The sequence below is a fragment of the Thermobia domestica genome, chromosome 13 (genome assembly GCF_964235325.1).
Source record: "Thermobia domestica chromosome 13, izTheDome1.hap1.1, whole genome shotgun sequence".
NCBI lineage: Eukaryota > Metazoa > Arthropoda > Insecta > Zygentoma > Lepismatidae > Thermobia > Thermobia domestica.
In genome coordinates, this window is record NC_137466.1 from 63,632,553 (window position 1) to 63,646,717 (window position 14,165).

Below are 14,165 nucleotides of genomic sequence, written 5' to 3' on the forward strand. Positions count from 1 at the left end.
GGCTTCCAGTCGTTTTTCATCACTTTTACGTAATGTCCACGTTTCCGCCCCCCCCATACAGTACAACACTCCACACGAAGCATTTTATGAGTCTTTTTCTCAACTCTTTATTCAAGGTCCCACAAAACAGACTTTTCTTCCTCCTAAAGACTTCTTTCGCCATTCTTATCCTTATATTTATTTCACGTTCGTACTTCATGCCATTACTAAGAATATTACCCAGATATCGAAAACTATTCACTTGTTCTATTTTCTCCCTTCCCACTTTTATATTTGACACAGACCCCTTCGTTCCAATTACCATGGCTTTTGCCTTTCCAACATTTATTTTCATCCCATATTCTTCAAAGCCCATTCTCAGGTTTTCTAACATTTTATTGATTTTCTTTTCAGATTCTGCAACAAGCGCCATATCATCGGCAAATCTTATGCATCTAATCATTCTATCTCCTACCGAAATACCGTCATCATCATGTAGACTCTTTTTAACTATCTCTTCTGGATAGGCATTAAATAGGTTGGCGAGAGGCAGCATTCTTGTCGAACTCTCCTTCCAATTGCACTCTCTTCTGACAGTTCTTTCCCTGTCCTAACACTTACTTGTTGGTTCATGTATAAGTTTCTTATGAGTCTTCTATCTTTCCATTCTAACCCTATCTTCTTTAGACCTCCCAACAACAATTCCCAATTCACGCGGTCAAAAGCCTTTTCTAGATCAATAAGTACAACATACACCTCTTTCCTTTTTTCTATAAATCTTTCACCGATCGCCTTTAATAATCCAATAGCATCTCTTGTGCCCTTACCTCTTCTGAACCCGAACTGCTCTTCCTCAACTTCTTCATTTGTTCTTCCATCTTTTCAGTATTCGGAGCAAAATTTTAGCTGCATTTGAGACTAATAGTTTTATAATCCTCATATGTCTTTGGCTTCAGATTTCTTAGCCATCGGTATCATGATCGTCTTCAGGATGTCTTTTGGCCACTCTCCTGTTTCATGTATTTCATTGCATAGTCGGAACAATCCTTTCTTTCCCTTATCTCCCATATTTTTAATGAATTCGATTGGTATATTATCTTTCCCGGTTGTCTTTCCATTCCTAATCTCGGATATAGCCTTTTCAAACTTATCCCGAAGAATACTAAATTCTTTATCATCCTCGCCTACTTCATTTTCCACTTCAACATTTAGGCTACACGGTCTATCTCTACTCTCATATAAGTCTTCAACGTATTATTTCCATCTTCATATGACCTAACTTCTCTCGCTGACTACTTTCCCATTCTTATTTTCTACTGCCATCGTAATACCACCTTGTTTCCTCCAAAATTCCATAGATTTCACCTCCTTGTTCATTTCCTCATATTTTCCCAACTCTTTCTAATTCTTCTATGTCCTCGCATTTTATTTTGTAAAACTCTTTCCCTTGCTCTGTCTGTTTCTCTCCGTAAATCATTATGTAACTTTCTGTACACCATTCTGCCTTCTTCTGTATCAACCTGTTTCCACGTCTTTCTTTCCCTCATTTTCTGCAATATCTGCTCTGTAACCCATGGTTTCTTAGCAGTTTTGTGTTCGCGGTAACCTACTGCTTCTTCTGCAGCCTGCTGTAAGCAACGTTTAATGTGTTTCCACAGTGCGTTACTACCTGCGCCTATCCTTTCCTCATTTTTCAACTTTCCAGCAATCTTAAAACGTTAAGCAATCTTAAAAATAATATTGTCTTGATTGAAAAAAGAATATGATTAATATCAGAATTTATTGTTATTACAGAACATACTTAGGAACTTACAAATTATATAACTACCTTCTCGTCTCTCCAGTCTTTTGGACGGACAGTACCATCTTTCTCGTCAGTAGACCCTAGAAACATTCGACGAAATTGTGTGGCAAACTCCACAAGCGGAGATGCAAATCTCATACTACGCCTCGCCATCCAATATTCACTGTCACCAAAATAATCATGAAGAATCACTTCGGCTCGGTCAATCATAATCACTCTGAAATAAACAGAGGATTTTCATTTTAAAAGATATAACCATAGTAAATCAATTTCTAATAATTTTATCTTTATCACCGCTTAATAATTTAAATCATGATTTAAAATACAGTAGGCAGCGCTCTTTAATCCGGTATTCTATGGTTCGGTACACTTTGTGATACAGTACCGATGGGGCCGCTTTTTGTTTGTGTATAGATTCAAGTGAATGTTGACCTTGACCGCCAGGTGGGCCTACTGCGCTCCCAGCGTTTTTTAGTTCGCTCAGTGTTTATCGCGACTGGCAGTTTTAATTTCAGGCCAGTATTTCCTGCCATATATCACGTCTGAACAACTGTGTACAAAAAGTGTACAGTACTGCACAATGTTCTCGAAGCACAACAATTCTTCAAAAGTTAATAAAACTAATAAGCGTAATCATATGACTCTCGCTATACTGCACAAATTAGAGATAATTACTCGTTTTGGAAAGGACGAAAATATAAACTTAATAATGCGTGACTTCAGTATTTGTTCTTTGACAATTTATGATATACAAAATTACGAATTACCCAATATGAAAATGAAATTAAATGAAAATTAAATCTTTAAGTTTTACGTCCCAGGATTATGGCAGCTAGGATAAAGGAGATGGTGATGAGAAATGAAAGAAATGGTGGAATGAAGAAAGTGGGAGGAAACGGGAGAACCCCGAGAAACCAACGCACACGGTGTTTGTTCATCACAATGTTCATGTGGCACGAGCTGGGATCTAACCAAGGACCCCATGCATAAGAGGTGAACGCTCTACCAGTGAACCACGGCGGCCCTGAATTACCCGTATATTTTTAATCGTTTGCATTCCTGTATAGAGTAATTTATTTAGGATTTAGATTTCTGGGCTTTCGATATCTAAGGCCATTTATAGCCCGTCACGTTTTGAGGGATGACGTTCCTCGGCGAGCACACTATCCAGGGAAAGGGAAGGAAGAAAGCGGCCTGGGACCTATAAGTTAGGTACCGCCCCGGCATTTGCCTGGTGTGAATGATGAAAACCCAGGAAAACCTCATTCACGGTGACTGTCCTGAAAAAGTATATGACACTTTTTCGACCGAGTGCCCCACCGGGAATAGAGTAATTTATGTTTGGTATTCCCGTTAAAACTATATAAACGTTTGATAATCCGGCAAAATCACAAGTCCAGCACCGTGGTCCCGACCGTGCCGGATTAAAGACCGCCTATTGTATATACGTATACCAGGTAAATCACTTTACGACAGTTCAGCAGAATAGGTTGCCGAACATCCTAGGCGTTTTATTTGTTTAAATTTAGCGCCCTTTTTCAGCATCGAGACTATACGAGATGTGAACCTTCACTTTAAGGTGGAAATCGAACCACCACAATGTGTTCAATGCTCTCCCAACTGGAATCGAACGCGGAACCACGTGCACCAAAGGCACGCTGACCCTAGACCAACAGGGAGGACTACTAAGCGCTTGTAAAGGAGGAAAAATAATTGCCAACCATACTAAATTCAGCACAGCGGATAGAAAACTGCAGGCTAACTGTGTACTGACGACTGTCGTGGTCGTGAATGTGCAAGAATGTCAAAGTTATGTGGGAGCGGAATTTAGTAATGGCTAAACAACACAGGGAAGGAAGATGTTGATACAAAGACATATCTGCGTTAACAGAAATGTACTGACAATTGTTGAGAAAAACAAAAATAAATTACATGAGGAAAAAACTACTGTAGGTAAGAGAACATTTTGATTAAAAGAAAGGAAAATGTAAAAAAAAAAAAAAAAAAAAAATCGTGATAAATTCGTATCGTCAGCAGCTAATAACATATGTTGCGAGAAACAAACAATTTCATCCCATATCGCGAACTGTTCCTAGTGCCTTCATGGGCATCTATCCTAACCTTCACTCGCTCTCCTCCTCATACAACTGCATCCTTATTCACCCTTACTCTCAAGCGTTACTAATACCGTTGTTCTCACTTTCAAATAACACAGTCGCCAATTAATATTGTTGTGTGTGTAAATGAAACATTTACCCCAGATGAGTCATTTAAAAAAAATATCTGTAGTCAAAATAATAATAATAATAATAATAATAATAATAATAATAATAATAATAATAATAATAATAATAATAATAATAATAATAATAATATAAAAACTATAATACCTGTAGTCAAAAAAATATAACAGTAATAATAAAAAACTATACTGCCTGTAGTCAAAATAACCGCCGACTGAAAACACACCCTTTTGCCATCGCTGAGTCAATTATTGGATTTCGTAGCGAAAGAAGTTTGCTAGTCTATAATGCAAAGAAGTACTCAACTGTACGCTGTGCCCCAGAAATGATCGAATGGCAGAACAAGTGGTAGTCAGGGAGAGAGATGGGGGAAGGGGGTAATATGGTGGGTGAGGAAGGGTTTCACATTGCAACTCATGGAGAATCTGAACGGTCCTTGATGCGACATGTGGCGAAACAGTGGCGTGCAACATGAAGATACTGTCTGTTGACCATTGATGTTTTCTGCGCAATTCATGAAGTTTCATCTCGCCTTAAAGAGACATGATGGATCACTCCTACTATAGATCCCCATACTAGCAATAGGACCTTCTGGGGGTGGGGAGATAGTTTAGGAAACTCTTCTCGACATTTACAACAATCTAACCATTGTTCTGACCCTTTACGGTTATCGTAATAGATCCATAATAATTTCTTGGGTGCATACCTAACACTTCCAGATGATGATTCATGTTGATCAGTGCCAACTTAAGCAGCACCTATGAGTCCAATTTTTTCAGCTTACCGATTATACAGAGCCACCGAACGACGTGGTATGGTGTATACTTAATTCATCTGAAATGGCACGAATACTTTTTCGAGACTTTGCTTCCACGGTGCTTGTAAGAAGCTCATCCGAACATGATGCTTGTCGGTACCCAAGCGGCTCATATTACAATGCTGTGCCACTGGAACGAAATGGAACAAACCAACGGCGAGTAGCGTGTTCATTTTCCATCCCTGGTTCAGATGCACTGTTGAATGATATTTGCAGCTTACTGTGAAAAATATGCCAGCTTGAAGTTTAAAAATAATAATAATAATAAAAAAAAATCACTCGCAATTGTGTTCTCTATGGTGCACTTTCATACGACCCTGTTCAAAAACGTACAGTCTCCTAACTGTCTTGGTACCTCACCCTATTTAGTGTAGAGTTTATGAAGTTAGACGTGTGACAGTCCATCCCTGTGTTGTGTTGCTGAGATGAGACATCAAATCCATCGACATCAAATTACACAGTTCATTTAAACCAATGGTACTTATATAATAATAGGAGGAGGAGGGATAGCAAAAATATTAAAATAAATAAATGTCACCAGTATCGTAACTACCTGAAGGAAAAATTAAGTAAGAAAGGAAATGACTATGCAACTCGGTTGACTGATTGGAGTTTAGCGTTCCTTTCAGCACCAAGGCTAAATAAAACGCTCACCTACAGTTTAAGGTGAATTCCAAACCACCGTAATGCGTTTAAATTTGAAGGAGCTCCCACCACGACTAGCCACTAGACAATTGATGCAATACGGGTTGACAGTTGACAAACAAACTACAAATGCATATGAGTTTCAGTACTACCCTGAAGAAAGAAGGTGAGTTCTGACTAAGGACTACGGATATTCGATTGAAGGTAGACTTGTATATTAGGATATGGGTATATGGGACATATGGACATTGAAGGAACAGCAGCGGTTGTTGATGCTTGTGGACAAAAGAATCTGGGATTCTCAGATATATTTATGAGACAGTGAACGATTTAAGAAGGAAATGAAACTGATGTTTCCTAGTTATTAAGGCGTTCAAGTATAAAAGCAATATGGAGGAAGGATTGAGACATAAGTCCATTATTAAGAACAGATTATACAAGTTGGCTTGTCTCCGCCAGATTTTGCAACGCATTGAAATGCCTTTTCCTATTTCAAGTCAAACAATAAATTAAATCCCAAAATATATACATTCAACAATTGGAAATCATTTTCAATTACAATGAAAAAGTAAACAATAAGTATCGTAACCACGAAACAAATTTAGATTAGTACAGAAATTAACTTTGACGGAAATGGAATGGAAAAGGAAATGAACGGGAACAATGTAAAAATGACTTTAATGATTTATTAATTCTTACATTTTTGACTGATGCTTCCAACGGAAACAGGCAAGTTTCTCTCCACATTTCTTGAGAACAGAATTCCTTAAATATTTCAGCTTTCGTTGGGAAATGGACGGCTATGAATCGCATGACTCATTCATAGATACAATGCTTGGAAGATTGTTCGATTGGATACAGAAGAACGTTAATTCTCTGAGATTTTTTTTTTCTTTTCAATGTTGTTTTCTCTGTGCTACAAAGATAATGGTATTATGATGCTGTGTAAGGATCCAGCTTTTCAAGATGTAAGATTCAATTCTATTTTGACAATAAAAGTGCAAAATGTTTTCATAAGAAGTGAAGATATACTCATGAATAACCCAACTCTGTTGACAAAGATAGCAGCAAGGTGTACCGAAACAGTTCAGAATTAACTTCTCGTGACGCAATAAAGGTAAGTGTTTAATAATTATCACCTTTCAGTTAATGAAAGGTGAAAAGCCCAGCTGAAAGTTACTATCGATTGTAGTATTTGACGATACAATGTCGAAAATTATCTTTTCTATTTTATTCATTATTTATAAAGTGTGGCACATTTGTGTATTAAACTTACACAAGATCCTGTATGGTGTGTGTTAAAAAACTTACAGTTATTCTCATTCTCTTCCTTCTGTTTGTCCGAATTCTAAGCGCATTTGTTGAGTAGAAGAGGTGAAGGCACGACAACAATCTGAAAAGAACCGCTGCTGACAACTCCCTATTGATTCTTTAGTCTCTTCAACAATGTGCGTGCAGATTTTCTTTGAATGATATAAACCGTTTAAGGCTGACTTAGAAGTCATACCATAATAAGCAATCATTGCTTAAATAACCAAAATCATGTTTAGGTAGCAACCATTTGTCTAAAACGTTGCTACACTTTTTGGGTTGCTATCTTGTAGGTTGCTAATTCATATATATATATATGAAGACTAGAATTCGATTTTTGGTCCAGTCATGCATTTTTCACTATTTGTACATCACTGAATTAGCACTTATAGAGGAATTGATGTCACGAGTCAAAATAAGTGTTACAAGCCAATATCTCGCGAACCATACATTAAATAAGAAAAATATTAAGAGTCAATGTACAATACAGAGGGGCCTAAAAATGAGTCAACCACGAGGTTCCCCCACTGAAAATTTTATCTGATACAGGACTATTTTGGAGGGCCATCTTGAAAACGGTGCCCCATATCAAAAATTGTTCAATTTTCCAAGCTCCTTCGAACGAGGTATCACTCGAGCTATGTTCCCATTTGAAAATTTCACGTACACCCCCCTACCCCCAAAATGGGGGTCAGGGAGAATCTCATGTTTGACTCACTTTTTAGGCCCCTCTGTATTGTACATTGACTATTAAGATTTTTCTTATTTGATGTATAGTTCGCGAGATATTGGCTTAATACTTACCTTGACTCACCCTATATATATATATATATATATATATATATGAGATGTTCTAAAAATGGCGCCCACGGACCACAGAACACTATTCTACAGGTCAAAATAAAGCGAAAGTGTTGTATAATGAATTCCTTCCGGCTCCTCCTTCAGTCGCTATGGGGAATCAAAATTTCACAATCTGGCAACGTCACAGATTAAGTAGGAACCATTAGCATTACTCTACGAATACAACAAGCAGTTAAATTGATTGCTACGTTAATAAGTGAAGCTAGTGTCAATCAGTATCGATTTTAGCTGCCATCTGGAAAGAATCGATATAACTATTTGATAGATTGGTAGATCTAATCTATGGTTCTTTATTTGCAACGTTGCCACATAGTGCAACTTGTGTTTGCATCCGAGGACTCAAAATATATACAAATACAGAAAAACCTGTGAACTTGGCCACCTGCTTATCTTGGCCTGGTTCGTGTTGAACCTGCATTTTCCCATAAGACATTCGTTACTTATTACTCTGTAAGTTGGCCACCTGTCTATCTTGGAAGTTGGTCACATTGAAGCAATGTTTGTCCTATGATGATAATGATAAATTTACCTGCGAATCCTGGCCACGCAAAATACCGTTTTGTTATTTTTCTTAATCCTTTCTTAGCCCCTATTCCCATATGAGAGGCAAATGTTCTGTATTTGTGACTGGACACAAAGAAACATGGATTCGCATGATTTGTTCTTGGAGGTCAATGACCAGAACACCACTCATAAAGGATTGGTGAAGGAAGATGTGAATATGAAAAAGCACGTACCGGAATTCAGGAAATGGTTATACGTATTTGTTTACCCTGTCTGTTTTGGAAAACCATTAGCTGTATCAGCTCCTTTCATCAGTGGGTAGCTTGAGTAATTCCGGAAAATTCTCAAGGTTAAAGCTAACCGTGTCAATTGTCAAATATTGGCACCTGACGGCTTGTGGAAAGATAGCGGAAGTTTGGAGATATGAATTCCCATAAGATTTTCTTAAAACATATTTTGCTCCGAGGAAACACTTGTAGCTCATTAACAAGAAACAGTTAACTACAAAATTAGAACGTGTATATGTGCTAAAAAGAATAAAAGAAGTACGTTTAGAATGAACCACGATAAATACATTTGTATAATAACTGTTTTGCTATTTTTTGAAAGGTATCTACAGAAAATATTTGTCACTGTCGAAAAAAAGACATATAAACTGCACATAAATTGTTCAATGTATAATTTTGCTTTTCTTGTTTTCAATCTGAAATGAAATCTTTACGTCCCATGTTTATGCCGGGTAGGCTAAAGAAGACGGTGATAATGAGAAATGAGTAAAATAGTGGAGTGAAGAAAGTGGGAGGAAACGGAAGAACACCGAGGAAACCCACGCACAGGGTATCTGTCCACCACAAAGTTCACTTGACGCGAGCTGGAATCGAACCAGAGACCCTATGCACCTGAAGTGAACGCTCTACCACTGAACCACTGCGGCCCCTGTTTTCGATCTAAATAACTCAGTATGCTACCATATCAATTTCAATAAACTGCGTGAATATGTTTCTATTATACGGTTGTTTGTGTTATTGCGCTTTCAATCCGAATAACTAAGTGTACCAGACTAGTTTTCAAGAAGATAAAGGTACCTATATTAAACATACTGTAGTACTTTTTCTAGCACTGTACATTGTTATGATTACTCTATATACATTATTTAAAAGTAGCTATGCTGCCATTGCTTATTAAAATTTTACAATCAAGTAATACCAGAAATCCTATTTTAAAAATACATCAATCACACTTATTTTCTGTAAGTTGGTCACTTTTAATGGAACCGATGGTGGCCAACATAGACAGGTTTCACTGTATATATACTTCTTTCGCTTTATTTTGAGTTGTAGAATAATGCTCTGTGGTCCGTGGGCGTTTTGAAACAAAACCGACAACGTTTGGGAGGTGATTCCTGACACCAAGATAAGACTAAAAGTATAGACCAACCTGGGTGCACAAATGCTTCCTTTCGGAGTTATAGGCTGCCGAAAACATGAAAAAATGAACTTTGTGCACTGTCCAAAAATCCATGTTTCATAATCCTAAGGTACTCACACAACAATTTTTAAAGAGGGAGTTTGGCTACGGGCATATAATTTGAAGTAGTCACCAACTACCTCTATAAAAATTATTGCGGAAGTACCGCAGGATTCTGAAACATGGATATTTGGATAGAACACGTACTAGTTCCTACGTGAAGTCTCGACCCGACTACGGTAGGACCCATAATTTTGGAACTATGGACCTTTAAAGTTCAATTTTTCATGTTTTTGGTAGCCTATAACTCCGAAAGGAAGCATTTGTGCACTCAGGTTAGTCTATACTTTTCGTCTTATCTTGGTGTCAGGTATTACCTCTCAAACGTTGTCGGTGTTGTTTTGAAACACCCTATATATATCCCTAAAAGATCTTGTAACATATAGCAAGTTTACAAAGTTGCTTCTTTTCTTTTTTTCTAATATAAGTATTGAATCAGATAATTTACTTACCATTCCATTTTTCTACAATAAATGATTTGTTAAACTGAAAAGTACACGAGCAAAATGATAAATTAATAACAAAAAATTAAAATTAAAATTATATGATAGTACAATGTCAAGAAACAAACAGATAATAATAATAATAATAATAATAATAATAATAATAATAATAATAATAATAATAACCATTTTCAAAACATTAAAAATGAGGTAGTCAAATCAGTACTGCAAACTACAGTAGATTATCGAGTATCCGGCTCGCGACTATTCGGCTTCCGTACTATCCGGCATAGTTTCCTTTTATCGTAATTTAATGATCAACGCAAGGTGTTGCATTGACAACATTGCTAAGGCGTTGGAAACGGGCGTCTGCTACAATCCTCCTATGTGTCGTGTGCGAAATACAAGTTGTGACAGGAAAAGAGCAGCGTTCTGCTCCTTGTTCATTGTTTCGTCAGTATATCACAGACATTACGCTTGCCGCTGTTCCTGATTGTAACTGTATAATACGTACAATACTGTGTTCGTAAATTGTTCTTGGGGTATGTTTAACGTTCATAAAGAAATGAGTTCATAGAATTCCTGCCTATCCGTCATAGGTTGGATACTCGGAAGTCTACTGTATTTCGACAATTACCTTGCTTCACTATTGTTAATTAAAGTCTTCAGATTTGAAGCACGTCCTTGAAAAGAAAGGCACTGGGCAGTTTTAGCAGTAACATTTTCATAGCCCCAAAACCATCCTTCATATGTTCCATCGCTTTGTAAGCTGAAGAAAGAAAGAAAAATTAGTTCACTTAGCAAAATAGCGTAAATTTGTTGTTAATTGTGTAGAAACAAGATACCAGAGAAAATCAAAATGTGGAGTGTGTGCTTTCCAGGTATACTAATTTAATGATTTGACTAGCATTGAATTATTTATGAAATATTCAAAATCCATGTTAACACTATGAATCAATCTAAAAGATATGAAAAGGCATTTAAATTTTTGACTTCGCAATTGAACCCAGTGAAAACTTAAAATCCAAGCACCAGACTGTTTTCTTCCTCATTTCTAATTCCGATGCATGTTGAACAAACCACTCGATACTTAATATTCAATTCAAAGAGCGATTTTTTCTATTTCATTATCTTATTTACAATATATTTATTTAAATCCCTGCGATACCCAAAAGAACAGCTTAGAGCTGGTTTTCAAGTTAATTGTAATGGTAGGATTACCAATTTTTTTCCTAAATAAGGGAGACTGTTACGACCTTACGGCTAGTGTGAAGAATAAAATAATGCTTCGATTCAAAACATTTTATGACACAAAACAGTTATAAAATGATTGCAGAGGTTTCAGAGATTGCAGAAAATCACGACGTATTCTGAAGTGTATGAAAGCCTATGTAAGAAAGAAAAAAGCAAGAGAAGCTTGAAGAATTGAGATTTCATTTGCGTTTCCACAATTAAACTCGTCATTCTTTTTTAATATGGGAGACAATATAAAAAATTATGCAAAATATAGGAGCTTCCGTAAAATATAGGAAAGTTGCCAATCCTATGTAATGGAAAAGATTACTTTTACAGATGAGACTTATAATTGTTAAAGAAATGTCAGTTATCTTTCGTGAATATTCCTTTTGAAGCAGGTGTTGTGAAATTTTATGCGTGATTTCTTCCGCGTACTTCCATGTACGTTTCCAATACGTTGCTAGACTTTTTGATAATTATTTCTATTTAATACAGAAGTTGATTATGGTCTTCTATTTTACAAATTTGAACACGTGGATTAGTGTGCAGTGCGTACAATTTTCACAAAAGTAAGCACGTACGGAACAAGATTAGAAAAACATATTTGTCACTATCTTTTCAACATTATTATATTGTAATGACCCACGTGTTGTAGTGTATAAACAATTCCACACGCCAGCGTTTAGAAACACCACCAAGTGGTTTGGCAAGAGGATTTCCCACCAGATGGATCTACAATTACCTGCAGACGACGGGCTTCTGGCCGCTCCCACGGAGCAGCAGCGCCACCGCCACCCAAGGAACCCTATATATTGGCTGAACAACGGCAATTCTGTACCAGTTTTCTGGTGATCCTCCCACTGTTTGCCATGAAACATTAGGAGTAACCAAACCCCAGACCTCTAATCTGCTACGGGATTACGCCTATCTTATCTCCTGGCTTAGCCTGCTACGGGGCTCTGTCTGTGAATCCTAACCTCAGCCGCTTAGCCTGCTACGGGGCTCTGTTGGCCACTTAACCCTCCTCTGCTTGCTACGGAGCATTGGGTCCTCAATACCCCTCTGCTTAGCCTGCTATAAGGCTCTGTGGAGTTCCTGTCTGCGACCTTACGGTTAAAGACTACCTATAACTAACCTTGTATACTTGAGATATTATTTGTACAGTATTTTGTAAAAAATACTTTTATAGTGAAACTTTTTATAATAAAAGCCGGTAGTGGGAGTCAATTCCGGACACTCTTTTTATTAACGCTCTACCTATACCTATATGGGACAAAGTTTTCCAATATACAGACTAGTATTGTGTGAAAATAATTTTTTTCAATGAACCTATGTGATGTGGAGCTCTCACATGTCTACTTTGCATTCAGTTCAAAGCTTATAGCTGACAGCAGAAAAATAGGCCATGTTCTAATTTTGCACACTAACAGTAGCACAGCTTAACTTTGCATCTTAAATGTCACTAGCTGAAATAGCCATTCTTCACACGGGGAGGATAAGGTTTATGTAATAGATCATATTTGAAGGTGAAGAAATGAGTGAAGTAACTGAATAAGGAAAAAAAAAATGTCTCTAGGTGTTGTCCCTATGAATATCAGCGAAATATGTAGTGTCCTTCCTTGCCTAGACTTGGGCTCAAATGCCATTGTGAGTCACCAATCAGATTAGCGATCCCGAAAACTAAGGACTAGACACAAATATCAGTCATCTTGGACATGAACGGCGTCGAGTGTTACTATTCATCTTAGCGATCCGAAAACTATGAATCTGACACTTATATCGGTCTTTGGTTATGTTATGTTACACCTGCCTCAACCCTTTAAGACGATGGCGGCTAAAGTTGGACTTGAATGGCTTCAAACTATGGATTCGACATTAATATAAATCATTTCTGATTATTTTTACGTCACCAACTTCCTACTCCCTTGAGTTGTCTAACCCCTATAGTATATTTATCGTTGTATTAGCACACATACATTCATTAAATCAGTTTAATTAATTTTCCTTTCTTTTATTAGTTTCAGTTCATCAGCGACTAGCAGACACAATGACAGAAGTATTATCAGGATGGTAAATAAGTACATCCAATCTTCTTTTGTTTTTCTTTAGGTTTGTTAGGTAGAGATCTACAAGTAAGGCTTTAACTTTGGGTAGGTATTATTAGTTTTTAGTGATTGGGTAGGTATTATTAAAGTTAGCTGTAAATTACTAGTAATTTAGGAATAGAGATTTTTGTTATTTTCATATATAGAGATGTTGTTCTATAATCTAAGTATTAGTTCTTGTTGATCGTATTTTTTTTATTATTTAAGACTAACTGTATTCACGTAGATTGTCCGAGGTTCAATTATTTGGATACTATTGACTACTATGTTCTTATGTTACTTCTATAATACTTCTTTTCTATAATTCTGTTGCTTAAATTATTAAAACTTTATATTCGTGTCATACTATATTTTTTATATTATTTCTACTTTATAATAACGTTCATTATTCTTCCATATGCAATATTCCTTTTCGATTAACGACAAATAATATTTCTATTGAGCTAACTGAAATGGTAGTCCAGAGGTTATAATTCAGCCATTTCATATAGAAAAACTGATGGACTTTTAGTCGGATAAATTGCATATTGTAACTATTGAAAGACCGCCATAACATAACTAAAATATCTTCGCTTATTTTCCTACTAAAGTAACTTTGATTTTGATACAATTTAGAATAAAAGGAATTTTGGTATGCAATTTCAAAATTTTGGGAGTAGGGTTAACAATGAAATTTTTAATTCTTTC

General features: G+C 36.5%; 1 protein-coding gene across 1 annotated transcript in view; it reads right to left on the bottom strand.

Moving 5' to 3' along the window:
* Positions 1–14,165, bottom strand: part of O-fut2 (O-fucosyltransferase 2) — a 50,856-nt gene that overhangs the window by 8,920 nt on the left and 27,771 nt on the right. Inside the window, exons 5-6 of the mRNA XM_081735812.1 lie at positions 10,775–10,906; positions 1,808–2,000 (exon numbers count right to left, since the gene is read on the bottom strand). Of these exons, the coding sequence (XP_081591938.1) occupies positions 1,808–2,000; positions 10,775–10,906 (325 nt within the window). The remainder of the gene's footprint in view (positions 1–1,807; positions 2,001–10,774; positions 10,907–14,165) is intronic.